The sequence below is a fragment of the Mastigoproctus giganteus genome, chromosome 10 (genome assembly GCF_048544385.1).
Source record: "Mastigoproctus giganteus isolate SK-2022 chromosome 10, ASM4854438v1, whole genome shotgun sequence".
In the NCBI taxonomy this organism is placed as follows: Eukaryota; Metazoa; Arthropoda; class Arachnida; order Uropygi; family Thelyphonidae; genus Mastigoproctus; species Mastigoproctus giganteus.
Window position 1 is genome coordinate 230,224,255 of NC_143584.1, and position 16,249 is coordinate 230,240,503.

The 16,249-nt window shown below is 38.7% G+C and overlaps 1 protein-coding gene across 1 annotated transcript in view; it reads right to left on the reverse strand.

Annotated features, from left to right (window-relative positions):
- Positions 1 to 218: 218 nt before the first annotated feature.
- LOC150080021 (uncharacterized) overlaps positions 219 to 16,249 on the reverse strand; it is a 187,342-nt gene continuing 171,311 nt past the window's right edge. The window contains exon 11 of the mRNA XM_090383333.1: positions 219 to 374. Within this exon, the coding sequence (XP_090239459.1) occupies positions 324 to 374 (51 nt within the window). The 3' untranslated portion in view covers positions 219 to 323. The remainder of the gene's footprint in view (positions 375 to 16,249) is intronic.

Sequence of the window (16,249 nt, forward strand, 5' to 3'; positions counted from 1 at the left end):
TAAACAAAGGATTTACATTGTGGTTACACCATGAATATTAGCAGAAAGCCCTATTTGCAAAACTAGATTTGCTCTTACTATAAACAATTCACAAACATGTAATGTTACTGCATGTATTCTTGTATACATTACATACATAATTCTTGTTTACAGAAAAATGCATAAGAGAACAACCTGGTTGCACTCTTGGATGTTGCTGCAATATTAGAGGCATCATCAATAATATGATGGTTAACTCTGGGCAGAGGTAAAGTTAAAAATACTATGGGGGGACTGTCCATCACTTAGAGACGTGGTTGTTTGGCCATGGAACAGTCGCATTGTCACCTAAATTTATCACAGGCATTCCATAACTCCATCATCTCCTGGAACATCTGAAAGCATAACAGTTTATAATTATGCAGCAAAAAATAATTTCATGATATAGCTGTAATGCCAATTGCTGATGAATATAAAAGCTACAGCATTTGAATAACTCTGTAAACATTACAATGGAATCCTTAACTGGTATAAATGAGACTGAGAAGGCAGTTAATTAAAAAACTGATTACCGTATTTGACGGCATATAAGACACATGGGCATATAGGACGCACCCCCATTTTAGAAAGGAAAAAAATTGTTTTAGAGTATTTAGGCATTTAATATTTATTCTAATATGTACAGTAGAAAAAAGCTTGTCCTAAATGTGTGATCAGAACAGTAAGAAAAATACTAATACTCTATAATAAAACATATAATTATTGGTCCTTGAGGTTGTCACAGACATTCTCTCAGATATACCAGACAAGCTGTACTTGCTATCTGGGAGTCTAAAACACTGATGGAACTGATATTCGGGTGACACTCAAGTCAAGTGGACCCAATTTGAGCGAAGTCCGGACGGTCTGTGACAGCCAAATCCTCTGCTTGCACCTTCACGATGGTGGGACTGTTAGTAATCCTGGGTATAACCTCCATGCACAAGTACATGGTGGGTGACCACCCAGGAGTGAACCAATGTAAGCAGGGGTCGAGGTGTGGCACCCACACCACACCACATGGAGGAATGCCGCCCCTCTATGTTACCAGGCAGTACTAGGTGGTAGATGACTCTCAACAACCGGTGCAATATCACCACTTTGCTTATTAGAGGCTTGAAGTGGTGGAACTCATATTTAGTCTCTAGAGCTAAGTTCCGGTCAATCCTTCCCTATCTCTTCCATCATGCAGTATGATTGATGACTTTTGAGGTTATGATGAACATCGTGGCGAGATCCAACATTTCTTACATTTCGAGGGTACAGCTCTAAAATGGTGTTCGCAGACCGGCCGCTAGTTAGTATACCAGACCGAACCTATTGGTAACTCTCTAGGAGGTTTCCAGATCAGCTAGTGTATATTCTTGCTACCTCTGCTCTGCTAGATGGTGACTGGAGGGAGTCCGAGTAGCGTGTATGCGGGGAGCACTGTCAAGGCCACATTATATCAAGGATCTGGATATATTCTTACCATGTGTACGCTGTATCCAAAAATTTCATTACTTCATACAGCATGTCCCACCCACTTTTTCTTACTATCGAATACACCATGAATTGTCAAACTAATAGAGCAAGCTTATCTGCGAAAAGATCTAAACCTCCCAAGCACTTCCTAATTCATTTCACAAATATACGTGGTCTCAATTCTAATCTCAATGATGTCCATTTCCACTTGCAATCTGCCAAACCCCATGTACTTTTTCTGACAGAATCTCAGTTATCGGTTGATTCAACTACTGCTCATCTCAGATGCCCAAATTATTCGCTGTATGATTCCTTTCGCTTCAAAGGTGGTACTTGTGCATATGTCCATTCTGATATTCCCTGTCACAGACTTGAAAATTTGGAATCGCCTCTCTTTGATCTTCTCTGGCTTAAAATCTCTCTACATCGTTGTGTCAAATTCATCTGTTGTCTCTACCATTCTCCCAACTCCACTAATCACTTGGAGCTCTTTGACTGCCTCTCTTTGCAACTTGACTTTCTCCAGTCCAACTTTCCTAACAGTGAGGTAATTTTCCTTGGTGATTTTAATGTTCACAACCCCAGCTGGTCGAGATATGCTGAGGCTTTTGCAATTACTAATGACCTTTCACAGATTATTCATTTACCTACAAGAATACAGCCAATACGCTTGATCTTTTTCTCACAAACAACCCTTCTAAGTACACGGTCGAAGTGAGAGGTCCTTTAGGCACTTCAGATCACAACTTGGTGATCGTCTCTTCTCCAATGGAACCTTTATCTCGTGGCTATTCCCAACCTCGTGTTGTTTGGCATTACAAGAATGCAAAATGGGATGACCTGCGAGACTTCTTTTCTTCTTTTCCTTGGTTGGATTACTGTTTCAAAACTTCTGATGTCAATGTTTGCTCAGATCGTGTCAGTGAAATTATTCTTGCAGGAATGGAATCCTTTATCCCACACTCCACTTTAAAATCTCATCCTTTATCTAAACCTTCGTTTTCCAATAAATGTGCTAAGACTGTTCAAGAGAAGAATGTTGCATATTGTAATTGGCTTGTTTTCAATTCTTCAGTTTCATTTTCTTCCTACACCAAAGTTCACAACAATTGTAAAGCAGTTATTAATCAGTCCAAACTAGAATTTGAACAGGCTAAGAGTAGAAAACTTGCTTCTTGCCCTAATGGTAGCCGAGCATTCTGGTCTCTTGCCAAAGCTATTGGCTGCAACTTTTGCCCATCTCTGCTCTCACCTCTGTCCAAACCAGATGGTTATGTTGTCGCTTCAGCCAAGCATAAAGCTGACCCTGCTAGCATCCCATTTTTCTTCCAAATCATGTATTAATGATCTTGGTAAAACACATCCCACCATTCTCAACGCGGTCCATTCAATGCCTCCTGTTATCTTCCGTCAAAAGGATGTCAGAACGATTTTGACGAATCTTGATGCTAAGAAAGCTACAGGTCCTGATGGTATTTCTCCACTTGTTCTCAAAACCTGTGCTCCTGAACTTACTCCTATTCTTTGCTGCCTTTTTTCACTTTCTTATTTCAAAGGTGTTTTTCCTTCTGCTTCGAAATTTGCTCATATCCAGCCAGTTCCTCAAAAGGGTGACAAATCCCTCCCATCCAATTATTGTCCCATTGCAATTACTTCTACTCTTTCTAAAGTAATGGAGAAATCAATTAACCACCAACTCTTAAACAACCTAGAAACCTTCCATCTGATCAATGATCACCAGTATGGATTCCGTCAGTGTCGATCCACTGGTGATATTCTGGCTTATGTTACTCATTTATGGATTAATTCAATGGAAAGGTTCGGTGATACACAAGTAGTTGCTCTTGACATCTCAAAGGATTTCGATCGTGTTTGGCATAAAGGTCTTCTAAACAAGCTTCCATCTTATGGTTTGCCAACTGTTTTTAGTAATTGGTTATCGAGGTTTCTCTCTGATCGCTCACCGAGGGTGATGGCTCTCCTTCTCACTTCTCCACTATTGCCGGTGTCCCCCAAGGTTCAGTTCTTTCCCCCACTCTATTCCTCTTGTATATTAATGACCTTCTTCCATTGACTGGAAATCCTATCCATAGTTTTACCGATGATAGCACATTGCATTCCACTTTCCATTTTGAGAAACCTTGTCCTACTAAATCAGCTTCAACTTCTCGAAAATCTGCTACCAATTCCTTAAATGCCGATCTTCAGGTAATTTTCCAGTGGGGCAAAGACAACTTAGTTGATTTCAACCCTTCTAAATCTCAGTCTTATCTTATATCTCGCAAAAAGGATTCTTCTGCTCCTATGCTTATCTTTGGTGACACTCCGATTTCTAGGCAAAATGATATATCTCTTTTGGGGATTACCCTGACTTCTAATCTCTCTTGGCACAAGCACATTACAAATATTGCTTCTTCTGCATCCAAAAAACTTGGTTTTCTCTTTCGCTCTCAGCGTTACTTTTCTTCCAAACAGCTGCTCACTCTGTATAAATCGCAAATCTGCCCTGCCATGGAATATTGTTCCCACAACTGGGTTGGTACCCCCAAAACCTCTCTCAGGCTGCTTGATTCCATTCAGAAGAGGGCAGTTAGGTTAATTAATGATTCATCTCTAACAGAGTCTCTCCACTCACTTTCTCATAGACGTACTGTTTCTGCTGCATGCCTCTTCTACAGATACTTCCATGGGCACTGTTCTTCTGAATCGGCTTCTATAATTCCCGCTCTCTCTTTCAAAACAGTCCGAACACGTGCCCCCACCAGCCAACATCCATTTACTGTTCAACTTCAAACTCACCTTTTATTTTGCTTCTGCGTTTTTCCATGCTACAGATACTTTTCCATGCTACTCACAGAATGAACTTTTCATCTTCCTCGTTTATTCATTCAACTGACGTTTTCTGCAGCAGCCTTCCTTCATATGTATTTCCTGAAAATTACAGTCTACAGAAGTTCAAGTCCAATGTCAACAAATATCTTCTCTCGTCTTCTCAACCTCCAATCCAAGCATCGTACTAAGTACTATAGGTTCTAATACCTTTCATGTTTGGGGTTTACGTAAAAAAAAATTATTATTACTATTATTAATTTACCAATACAGCAATTTAAAAGAGAAATAGAAGAATCTTAGTTACATTAGAAAATATTTTATATGAAGCCAACTACCACTAGAATTGAAAATGAACAAAAAGACAGTGAGGGAATGATAAAAAACATTAGTGTTCTGCAAAGGGAAAGTTCAGTCATTTTGAAAGCCAAAAAAATTATCGGCTTCAAATCCCAAAAAAACTCATCCTCACTAATGTTGGTATCACTGTCTTCAAATAATGCAGTGTCTTAAGTGCCATTAGGGGCATTACTAATTCCAGTCTTCTTGAAAGACTTCATAATTATTTTACCACTTATATTTTTCCAAGCTTCACACACACCTGTGCAATGGTGGGCCTCTTCATTTTTCCTGTAGGTGTGAGGTCATGAACAGGTTCTCTGATCCATTTGTTCCACTGTTCTCTCATATTTTGCTTAAATGGCTTGTTTATGGACACATACAAAGGCTGCAACTGGGTTGGCAGTCCACTAGGAATGACCACTGCCTGCATATTCAATTCCCCCCACACTCTTTTTAATGACTTCAGGTCTATGGGCTCTGAACTGGTCGCAAATGAGACAAGATGGTTTCCTTAAGAGATACACATTTTGGAATTTTTTTCTTAGGTGGAGTTTTTCTTTTAAATATTAAAAATGGTGGTAGTTTAGTGACATTAGCACAGCAGGCAAAAGATTCTGTGTATGTATTTTCTCATGCATGGTGGTTTTTATTAACACCATTTTAGACCATTTGATATTTATAGTTTTGTTGGTTGGTGCATCAAAAGTTAGTGGGACCACGTCCTTATTTGGCTAAGTTCAAAAAAAGTTCATTTTCATGCCTTTATTACAAAATTTATGGAATTCCAGTATTTTTTCTTCATAATCTGCTGGTAATTTTTGTGCAATTCATGTTTTTGTACATATTAATAAACCATGTATTTGCATGAATCAGTAACACCAAACATCATCAGTTGGTCCCACCGCATAGAATTTAAATAATACTGTCTCCGGCTGCTGGAGTTACCTTCACGAATGCAAAAACCCCTCCCTTTACTCCTGATTGTAGTTATCTCTCTGAGTAAATCTCACTTAGTATTAGCATTAGTAGAGGTATACGATGCAAGAAAGCAAGCTTATGCAGCATCAGCCAAAAAAAAAAAAAAAACCTCCCTTTTCACCCCTCCATTCATCTCAAATTGCCTATCTAGCTCAGCCTTAAACTTATTTAGGCTATCAATTCGACTTCCACAAAAAAAGATGAAAGTCTATTCCACTAATCAACTATCCGCTGGCTAAAGGCAAATTTCTGCACTGTCTTTCTTTCTATAACTGTCTTTCCTCAATTTGAATCTGTGCCCCCTCAGATTCTTAAACTGAGCAAGAGGAAGAATCCCATCAGCATTTAGCTTGCTCAACCCATTCAAGGCCTTATACACCTCAATCAGAACACCTCGCAGGTGCCTGGTCTCCAGGCCCTGCAATTTGCAGAACTTAAGCCTTTCTTGGTAAGAGGACTCCCTTTGTTCCATTCACCAATCTTGTTGCCATTCTTTGTACTCGTTCTAGCAACTCTAAATCCTTAATAAAATGAGGCCTCCAGACCTGTACACAACTTGCCTTGTATAATGGGATAATCACTTCCATGTCCCTGCTAGCAAAATTCCTATATATCATTGATAAGACTCCATGACCTGCCCTGGCAGCCCCTCTGCACTGCTCAGCTAAACTTCATATTTCACTGCACAATCACCCCCAGGTCTCTTTCACTTTCCCCTTCCCTGAGTGTAGTACCACCCAGTTAATACGTTTCTCTTCGGTTCTTGCTACCCATATGCAGTACTTTGCCTTTATCAATGTTAAACTTCAGTTACCACTTTTCAGCCCATTTGCACAACTTATCTAGATCCAGTTGGAGTAGCATACTGTCTTTACTGTCATTAACAACCCTGCAAACCTTTGTATCATCTGCAAACTATGACATTAAACCTGATATACCTTCATCAATATCATTGATAAATATACAAAACAACAATGGGCCCAACACCAAATACTGGGAAACTCCATTAATAATATTTGTCCACAAAGAGCTGTGTCCATTGATTACCACTCTCTGTCATCTTCCACTCAACCATCCCTTTATTAATTGTAGCAACTTATCCTTAATGCTATACCTCTCCAATTTGTATAGCAGTCTTCCATGTGCAACAGTATCAAAAGGTTTCATGAAATCCAAGTATATGATATCAAAATTATTTTTGGCATTCAGTTCCTTTGTGACCACATCAGAGTATCCAATCATATGGGTCAGTTAGTTAGTTATTTGGGTTTTTAGGAGCATTAGCAACTCAGGCCATATTGCTCCGGGATATGCGGTGGTCATTACCTGACTTTTCTGCATCCTCCGTATTTGGTGGTGACGGGCTCGAACCCCGGTCTAATCAAGAAGCGTGTGCAAGCACTGCTGCTCCTTCCCACCTGGCTATGGGGGCGCTATATGGGTCAGACAAGACCTTCCTTTAACAAACCCATGCTGTGTCTTAACTATTACTGCAGTCTTGTCTAGATAATCCTGCAATGCTTCATTAACCAGTGATTCCATTATTTTACCCGGAAAACAAGTTAAACTAACAGGTCTATTGTTACAAGTGTCAACTTGTTACAATAGACCTGTTAGTCTAATAGACCTGTTGGTCTATTGTTACAAGTGCCTGTCCAGTTCCTCCTTAAATTTATTTAACCTATCAACTTCCACAATGACAGATGGAAGTTTGTTCCAGCAATTAACCACTCGCTGGCTAAAGGCAAATTTCTGCATATCTATTCTACATCTGTCTTTTCTTAATTTGAATTTATGCCCCCTTAATCTGAACAAGTGGAAGGATCCCATCAGAATTCAGCGTGCTGAACCCATTCAAGGCCTTATACACCTCAATCAGATAACCGCGCAAGTGTATAGTCTCCAGCCACTGCAATTTGCAGAATTTAAGCCTCTCTTGGTAAGAGGATACCTTCATTCCCCTCACCAATCTTGTTGCCCTTCTCTGTACACGCTCAAGCAAACCTATATCCTTCCTAAAATGAGGCCTGCAGACCTGTATGCAGTACTCAAGGCGTGGCCTGACCATTGCCTTATACAGAGGGACAATCACCCCCTTTTCTCTGCTAGCAAAATTTGTATATATCATTGGCAAAACCCCATGACCTGCCCTGGCAGCCTTTCTGCATTGCTCAGAAAACTTTATATCTGACTACACAATTACTGCCAGGTCTTTTTCATTTTCTCCCACCTTAAGTGTAGTACCACACAGTTAGTACGTTTCTCTGGGGTTACTTCTACCCACTGCAATACTTTGCATTTCTCAAGATTAAACTTCAGTTGCCACTTCTTAGCCCATCTGCCCAAATACCTGCCCAGCTGAGTCTTAAATTTATTTAGGCTATCAACTTCCACAACAAGGGATGGACGTCTGTTCCACCAACCAACTACCTGCTGGCTAAAGGCAAATTTCCAGACATCTATCCTACATCTGTCTATCCTCAATTTGAATTTATGCCCTCTCAGGTGATTATTCTGAGCGAGAGGAAGAATCCCATCAGCATTGAGCATGCTCAAACCATTCAAGGATTTATACACCTCACTGGTGCCTAGTCTCCAGACACTGTAATTTGCAAAACTTAAGCCTTTCTTCGTAAGAGCACACCTTTGTTCCATTCACTAATCTTGTTGCCCTTCTCTGTACTGTTCCAGCACCTCTACATCCTTCTTGGAATGAGGCCTCCAGACCTGTATACAGTACTCTAGGTGTGGCCTGACCATTGCCTTATACAAGGGAATAATCATCTCCCTATCCCTGCTAGAAAAATTCCTGTATATATCATTGATAAGACACCATGAGCTACTCTTGCAGACTGTCTGCACTATTCAGAAAACTTCAGATCTGCCTGCACAATTACCTACAGGTTCTTTTCATTTTCTATCATTATCAGTGTGATACCACAGAGCTGATACGTTACTCTGGGATTACTGCTTCCCATATGTAGCACTTTACATTTGTCAATATTAAACTTCATTTGCCACCTCTCAGTCCATCTGCTCAACTTTTCTAGATCCTGTTGCAGCAGTGTACTGTCATTAGTGTCATTAACAACCCTGACAACCTTCGTATCGTCTGCAAACTTGGACATTAAACCTGATGTCCAAGTTTGCAGACGATACGAAGACGATACATTAAACAATATCATTTATAAATACAGAAAACAACAATGGACCCAACACTGCACCCTGAGGGACTCCACTAATAACATTAGTCCACAAAGAGCAGTGTCCATTGATTACCACTCTCTGTCTTCTCCCCTTTAATCACCCCTCTATCCATAGCAGCAATTTGCCTCCAATTCCACACTGCTCCAATTTGTGCAGCAGTCTTCCAGGTGCAACAGTATCAAAGGCTTTTCTAAGATCCACATAAAAGAAATCAAAGATATTATTTGCATCCAGTTCCTTTGTGACTACACCATAGTATCCAATCAAATTAGTCAGACAAGACTTCCCCTTAACAAACTCATGCTGTGTCCGGGCTATAACTGAAGTCTTGTCTAGTTGATCCTTCAATGCTTCTTTAACCAGTGCCTCCATTAATTTCCCTGAAATAGAGGTTAAACTAACAGGTCTGTAATTACCTGTGTCTCCCTTAGATCCCCTTTTTGGATTGGGGTCACATTTGCACATCTCCAGTTCATGTGTACCTCCCCTGAATCCAGGGAAGCTCTCATAATTATGGCTAACAGTTTGCTTACTTCCTTTTTTTTTTTTTTTTTTTTATGTGAACCCCAAACACGAGAGGTATTACAACCTACAGTACTTAGTACCGTGCTTGGGTTACAGGTTGAGAAGACGAAAGAAGATATTTGTTGACATTGGACTTGAACTTCTGTAGACTGTAATTTTCAGGAAATACGTATGAAGGAATGTTGTTCCAGAAAACGGCAGTTGAATGAATAAACGAGGAAGATGAAAAGTTGGTTCTGTGAGTTTGAAGTTGGCCAGTAAATGGATGTTGGCTGGTGGCAGCGCGTGTTCGGATTGTTTTGAGAGAGAGAGAGCGGGAATTATAGAAACCAATTCAGAAGAACAGTGCCCATGGAAGTATCTGTAGAAGAGGCATGCAGCAGAAACAGTACGTCTATGAGAAAACGAGTGGAGAGACTCTGTTAGAGCTGAATCATTAATTAACCTAACTGCCCTCTTCTGAATGGAATCAAGAAGCCTGAGAGAAGTTTTGGGGGCACCACCCCAGATGTGGGAACAATATTCCATGGCAGGGCGGATTTGCGATTTATACAGAGTGAGCAGCTGTTTGGAAGAAAAGTAACGCCGAGAGTGAAAGAGAAAACCAAGTTTTTTAGATGCAGAGGAAGCAATATTTGCAATGTGCTTGTGTCAAGAGAGATTAGAAGTCAGGGTAATCCCCAAAAGAGATATATCATTTTGCCTAGAAATCGGAGTGTCACTAAAGATAAGCATAGGAGCAGAAGAATCCTTTTTGCGAGATATAAGACAAGACTGAGTTTTAGAAAGATTGAAATCAATGAAGTTGTCTTTGTCCCACTGGAGAATTGACGCCTTTGCCACCTCCTTTAATATAACTGGATTGATTCCATCCACCCCAGTGCTTTTCTTGTGTTTATCTTCAACAATTTCTCCTCCACTTTACTCTCAGTTATTACAAGATTATCTAGCCTCCTGCCAGTGTTGAATACACTTCTGGCATTTCCCTCCCTGAATAAACCCTCATGTGTGAATGTCAATGCAAAATATTCATTTAGTTTGTTAGCTACCTGAGCAGGATCATCAACATTTGAAACATCGATATCAAGTGGACCAATCTGATTCCTTCTAGAGTTTACATAAGTAAAGAACTCTTTGTCTAATTATATAGTTCTATATAATTAGTTCATCTGACATCCATTTAGGCCTAAATCTTGAACAATATTTTTTTGTTGGTATGAAAAGCCTGGTAGCTTCCAAGATTAATTCTTTGAATGCTTCCCATTTTGAATTTGCTGTTGGTAACATCATCAGTTGGTTCCACCATATAGAATTTAAATACTGTCTCAGACCACCGCAGTCACCTTTACGAAAGCAAAAACCCTTCCCTTTACCCTTGATGGTAGTTACCTCTTTGAGTAAATTCCACTTCAGCACACTGTGATCACTGCCACCTAGTGGTTCCTTTATCTGCAGATTCTTGATACATGAAGAATCACTACTGATAATCAGATCAAAAGTATTACTCCCTCTAGTTGCCTCCCGAACATGCTGCTGTAGAAAACAATCATCCAATAAATCCACAAAAGCCTTGATAGTTTGTGTGACTAACCCATAAATTCCAGTCAATATTGGAGAAATTAAAATCCCCCATTATAAGACACTAATTTACCGACCCACTCTTTCTCTGCACAATTGCTCATTATACTCATCAGTTTCATTAGGCCTATAACACAATATTCCTAGCATTGCTGTACATGCAAGTATACATGCACCTGTTTCTATGCTTAGTTACCCTAACACAATTTCACTTTTGCCTATGCTGCAGCCACTGTTACCCTTTAAGTCTGCGTATCCCACCCAAGCTAGCAGTTTTCCAACACCTAACACTGCCTCGATAGCATCAGCAAATATTCTTGCACCCTTTCTGTTTAAGTGTACCCCATCCCTGTAGAAGTAGTCTCTCCTGTCATCAAGCACAGCCCAATGTGAAAAAAATCTTGAGCCTTGCTCAATCTCTCGAGGGCTGAATTGATTGACAAGGCTCTCATCATATACTCTCTCCTATCGTGTCTGGGCAGAATTGCTGACACATTCACATTCGAACCTAACTCGTGATTTTTTTTCAACATTGACTTGTACTTGGAGAAAATCTGCATATCTCTTAAAGTCATTAGTTCCAATGTTACAAAAATATCACCCTTTGTGCCCTTAAAAGATGATATTTGCTCTACAACATCATCAACTTTAGCCCCTGGCAGACATACCTTGGTCCTGTTCCACCTATCCTTCTTGCATAGTATATTCCCCGTCTCCCCGACAATAGTCACCAGCAATAAGTAGTTCCTTTGGGACCAATGCATTCTGCCTTGGGGATTGCCTCTGTGTTGCCTGATGCACAGGAGTCATCTCTGCTGTTGAGCTGGGCAGCTAAGAGCTTGATGGGGCACACCTCATGTTAATTTCTTCGAAGGCATTTACCCTACACCTCAAGCTCTCATAGATGCCCATAAGAACGCTGAGCAGGCGCCTAATTTCTTGACACTCTAGGCATCTAGCACATACAAAGACAATCTCCTTGGCTAGATCATGTCCTGTTTTAGAAAGTTCAGCAAACATTTCAGATTTCGTACATTTTTTGAGACTATGATGCATTGGAGAATTGCCCCCTTTGTTTCTCCCCCGAGTCACGGCACTCTTGCTATTCTGCGAACTTTGCTTTGCAGCTCTAGTCTGGGTCATGATTTCCATTTAAATACAATTTAATTAACAATGAAATTTAATAAGATTAATAATATTTTTGATTAATTGATAATACTATAAGCTAACAGATTCCTAATTGAATGCTTCGAATGCTATCTAGTTTTACTTTATACCTTATGCTATCAGTTCAAGTATATATACGTTACGCTATTTCTTATCGACTACAATATGGCGGCTAGTTCAATAATATTGGGGGCAACACCGAGAGTCGTAACTTGCAAAAATCGCTAGTTAAATTCAAAATAAGAAGCTAATGAACACTACTAAGCCTATTTAATATCTCTGTGAAACACAATGTAGTATGTTAATTGACAAAGAATATGGTAAAAATTTAAAATACTTATCCCTTTACAGCAGCCAAAAATACACCGACTGTTCTCTTCTACAACTAGCACTCCCTCCAATATCCTGGCCTTATGCATAATCATTTTGGTAGAAACACTTCCTAAATTTCTTTCATCTACTACCCACTTTTTTACATCTTCTTCAAGTTCTGGCCAATGAAGTTTATGTTTACTTTTTTTTAGCAGCTTCAAGTTCTTTTTCTTGCATCCACCAGACATGTATCATTTTTTCCATAGGCTGAAGAAATGATAACAGAGCTGCGGAAAGGTTTCAGCAGCTCTGTTACCATGTTTTTTAGCGTGATCTATTACATTTAGTTTATATCTGACAGTGTAACTCAACCTCTTTTCTTCTGCAGCCATTTTCTGAGGGTAAAATATTTTAAAATAATGTCAAACACCAAGATTAAACAATATTGTTATGAAACGGGGTTCTGATTAAAAACAATTGGTATACAGTTAACATTATATTATACAATTTATTTTATTTCAGTCACCCAAAATGATTACAATTCATTGTCGTGATTATAGTCAGTCACTTCACACACAATTAAAGTACACTACCGTACATTGAGACACACTCAACAACACAAAAGTCTGCACAGAACTAACTGGCCTGTCGGTGATGCCACCTTTTAAAGGATTGGCGAACTATTTAGAAACCTGGAGAAGAATCTTGAAGCTTCCATTGCCTTCTAAGGCTTTTCCTACATTCCTTGACTTTCAAAACTTCTTGAAACTAATTCCAAACAAAACTGCAAGTTCAAAAGTACCCTAGGGTGTTCTTCAGAAATGAAAATATTCTGACGAATGGAGAAATACAACCTGCCCGCTCGCCCTGCATATATATGTCCTATTTACTTCCACATATAGGATGCAGGGTGATTTTTCAAGGCAATTTTTCAGAAAAAAAGTGCATCTTATATGCCATCAAATACGGTAATTCAGAGTAAGATTTTCAGCTTGAAGAACAATAAATAAAAAATGCATGCAGGACAAAATCATAATAGTGTATTTATTAAATATAACTAACACTAATTTATCACTGGAAATATACTAGAGATACAGTTGTAGATACAGATTAACTAGAGATGTCTGCACCTAAATTACAAAATTTTTTTTTATAATGGTTCACCTTCAGTTCTTTTTCATGCTCATTTTCAGAAGACATTTCATAAGAACTGCTGTCACTGATAGCAATCCTTAAAAACACCCATGGACCACTCTCATTTTCATTAAAATATTTTTGCCAACTACTAAATTTAAATATTTCTTTTATATTTGACAAAGAAAATATAGTCTGTGGTAAGCCTTTTTAAAAATTAATTTACATTATTTACTTGATAGCTATGTAATTTAGTTATCAGAAGGTATATAAATATAATTATGTCAAGATGTATTTATTTATTAACTGAATACTATAAAGCATTAATTACATTAAAAAAAAAATTATGTTGCAAAATCAAGGTTCCAAAGTGCAGTCTGTAAGCTCCTTTCAAGTGTCCATGGAAGTGTGAAAAGATTGCTATTTACTGAACTTAGTTCTGACACCATCAGTAAAAATAAATACATTTTATTTGTATTTAATCCAGAAGAGTAAACAAAATATATAATATAACAGCAATATAGAAGAGTACACAATATGAAGTGGGATCCCTCAAGGATCAATGCTTGGACAATTGCTGTTTCTGATATTTTAAATGACATTTATGTGGATGAACTTTTAAACTTTCAGATGATATGAAGATGGGAAAACAATTAATCTTTTCTTAAGTATGCATGCATATAAAGGAAAAAAAATAAAAAGTTCAAATAAATGTGTTTGATTCTAAATGGTTACAGATCTATAGCTGTTCAAATTTAAAAAAAAAAAAGGCTATGGAATTTTCAATGGAAAAAATAATAATCAAAATATAAATAAATAAGAATATGAAAACATGTACCTAATATAAATGAACATTTGACTAGGTATGCATCTACTTATTCTTATTTATTATTTTTTTAACCACAGCTAATTTTTAAAATTCAAACCACCATAGCTTCATAACCATTCAGAATTGGATACATTTATATAAACTTTTTTTGCTGTCTTCAGGTTGTGAATGAATCCTGAAAGTAAGAAACACCTTATATATGCTTTTTCATATGAGGGACTAAATGTATGAATGTATGTATACATACATACATTCATAAAGGAGTATGAATGTATGTATGAAGGTTACTTCAACAATATCAGCAAATTATATCTGCACAGTATCACTTCTTGTGAAACTGTATGGCGAGGTACTGCCTTCTATTAACTGCATTTATAAGTAACAGTGGGATTCTATTCTTCTATTAACTGCGTTTATAAGTAACAGTGAACCACTAGGTGGCAGTGATCACAGTGTTCTGAAGTGGGAGTTACTCAAAGAGGTAACTACCATTAGGGGTAAAGGGAAGGGGTATTGCTTTCGTAAAGCCGACTACGATGGACTGAGACACTATTTAAATTATATACAGTGGGATCAACTGATGATGTTACCAACAGCAAATTCAAAATGGGAAGCATTTCAAAGAACTTATCTTGCAAGCTACTAGACTTTACATACCAACTAAGAAATACTGTTCAAGGTTTAGGCCTAAATGGATGTCAGATGAACTAATGAGGCATATGGCAGAGAAGAAAAATGCATGGGATACATACAAATTAACACGTGACACAGAAGCCAATGATAGATACAAGTTGATCTGTAACCAAGTTACAAAGGAGGTTAGGCAGGCGAAGGCAGATTACGAGAGATTCTTGGCAAGGGATGTGAAGAAAAACAGCAAAGAGTTCTTTACTTATGTAAACTCTAGAAGGAAGGGGATGAATCAGATTGGTCCACTTGATATCGATGGGTCAACTGTTGATGACCCTGCTCAGGTAGCTAACAAACTAAATGAATATTTTGCATTGACATTGACACATGAGGAGTTATTCAGCGAGGGGAATGCCAGAGGCGTATTCAACTCTAGCAGTAAGCTAGAGAATCTTGTAATAACTGAGAGTAAAGTGGAGGAGAAATTGTTGAATATAAACACAAGAAAGGCACCTGGGGTAGATGGGATCTATCCAGTTATATTAAAGGAGGCAGCAAAGGAAGTAAGCAAACCCTTAGCCATAATTATGAGAGCTTCCTTGGACTCAGGGGAGGTACCCATGGACTGGAGATGTGCAAATGTGACCCCAATTCACAAGGGAGGATCAAAGGCTGACACAAGTAATTATAGACCTGTGAGTTTAACTTCTGTTCCCGGAAAATTAATGGAGGCACTGGTTAAAGAAGCACTGCAGGATCATCTAGACAAGACTTCAGTTATAGCTCGGACACAGCATGGTTTTGTTAAGGGGAAGTCTTGCCTGACCAATTTGATTGGATACTATGATGCAGTCACAAAAGAACTGGATGCAGGGAATAACTTTGATATTATATACTTGGATCTTAGAAAGGCTTTTGATACTGTTGCACACGGAAGACTGCTGCACAAATTGGAGCAGTGTGGCATTGGAGGCAAATTGCTGCTATGGATAAAGGGGTGGTTGAGGGGAAGAAGACAGAGAGTGGTAATCAATGGACACTGCTCATCGTGGACTAATGTTATTAGTGGAGTCCCTCAGGGTTCAGTATTGGGTCCTTTATTGTTCTCTGTATTTATAAATGATATTGATGATGGTACATCAAGCTTAATGTCCAAGTTTGCAGATGATACGAAGGTTGGCAGGGTTGTCAAGGACACTACTGACACTATGCTACTGCAACAGGATCTGGAAAGGT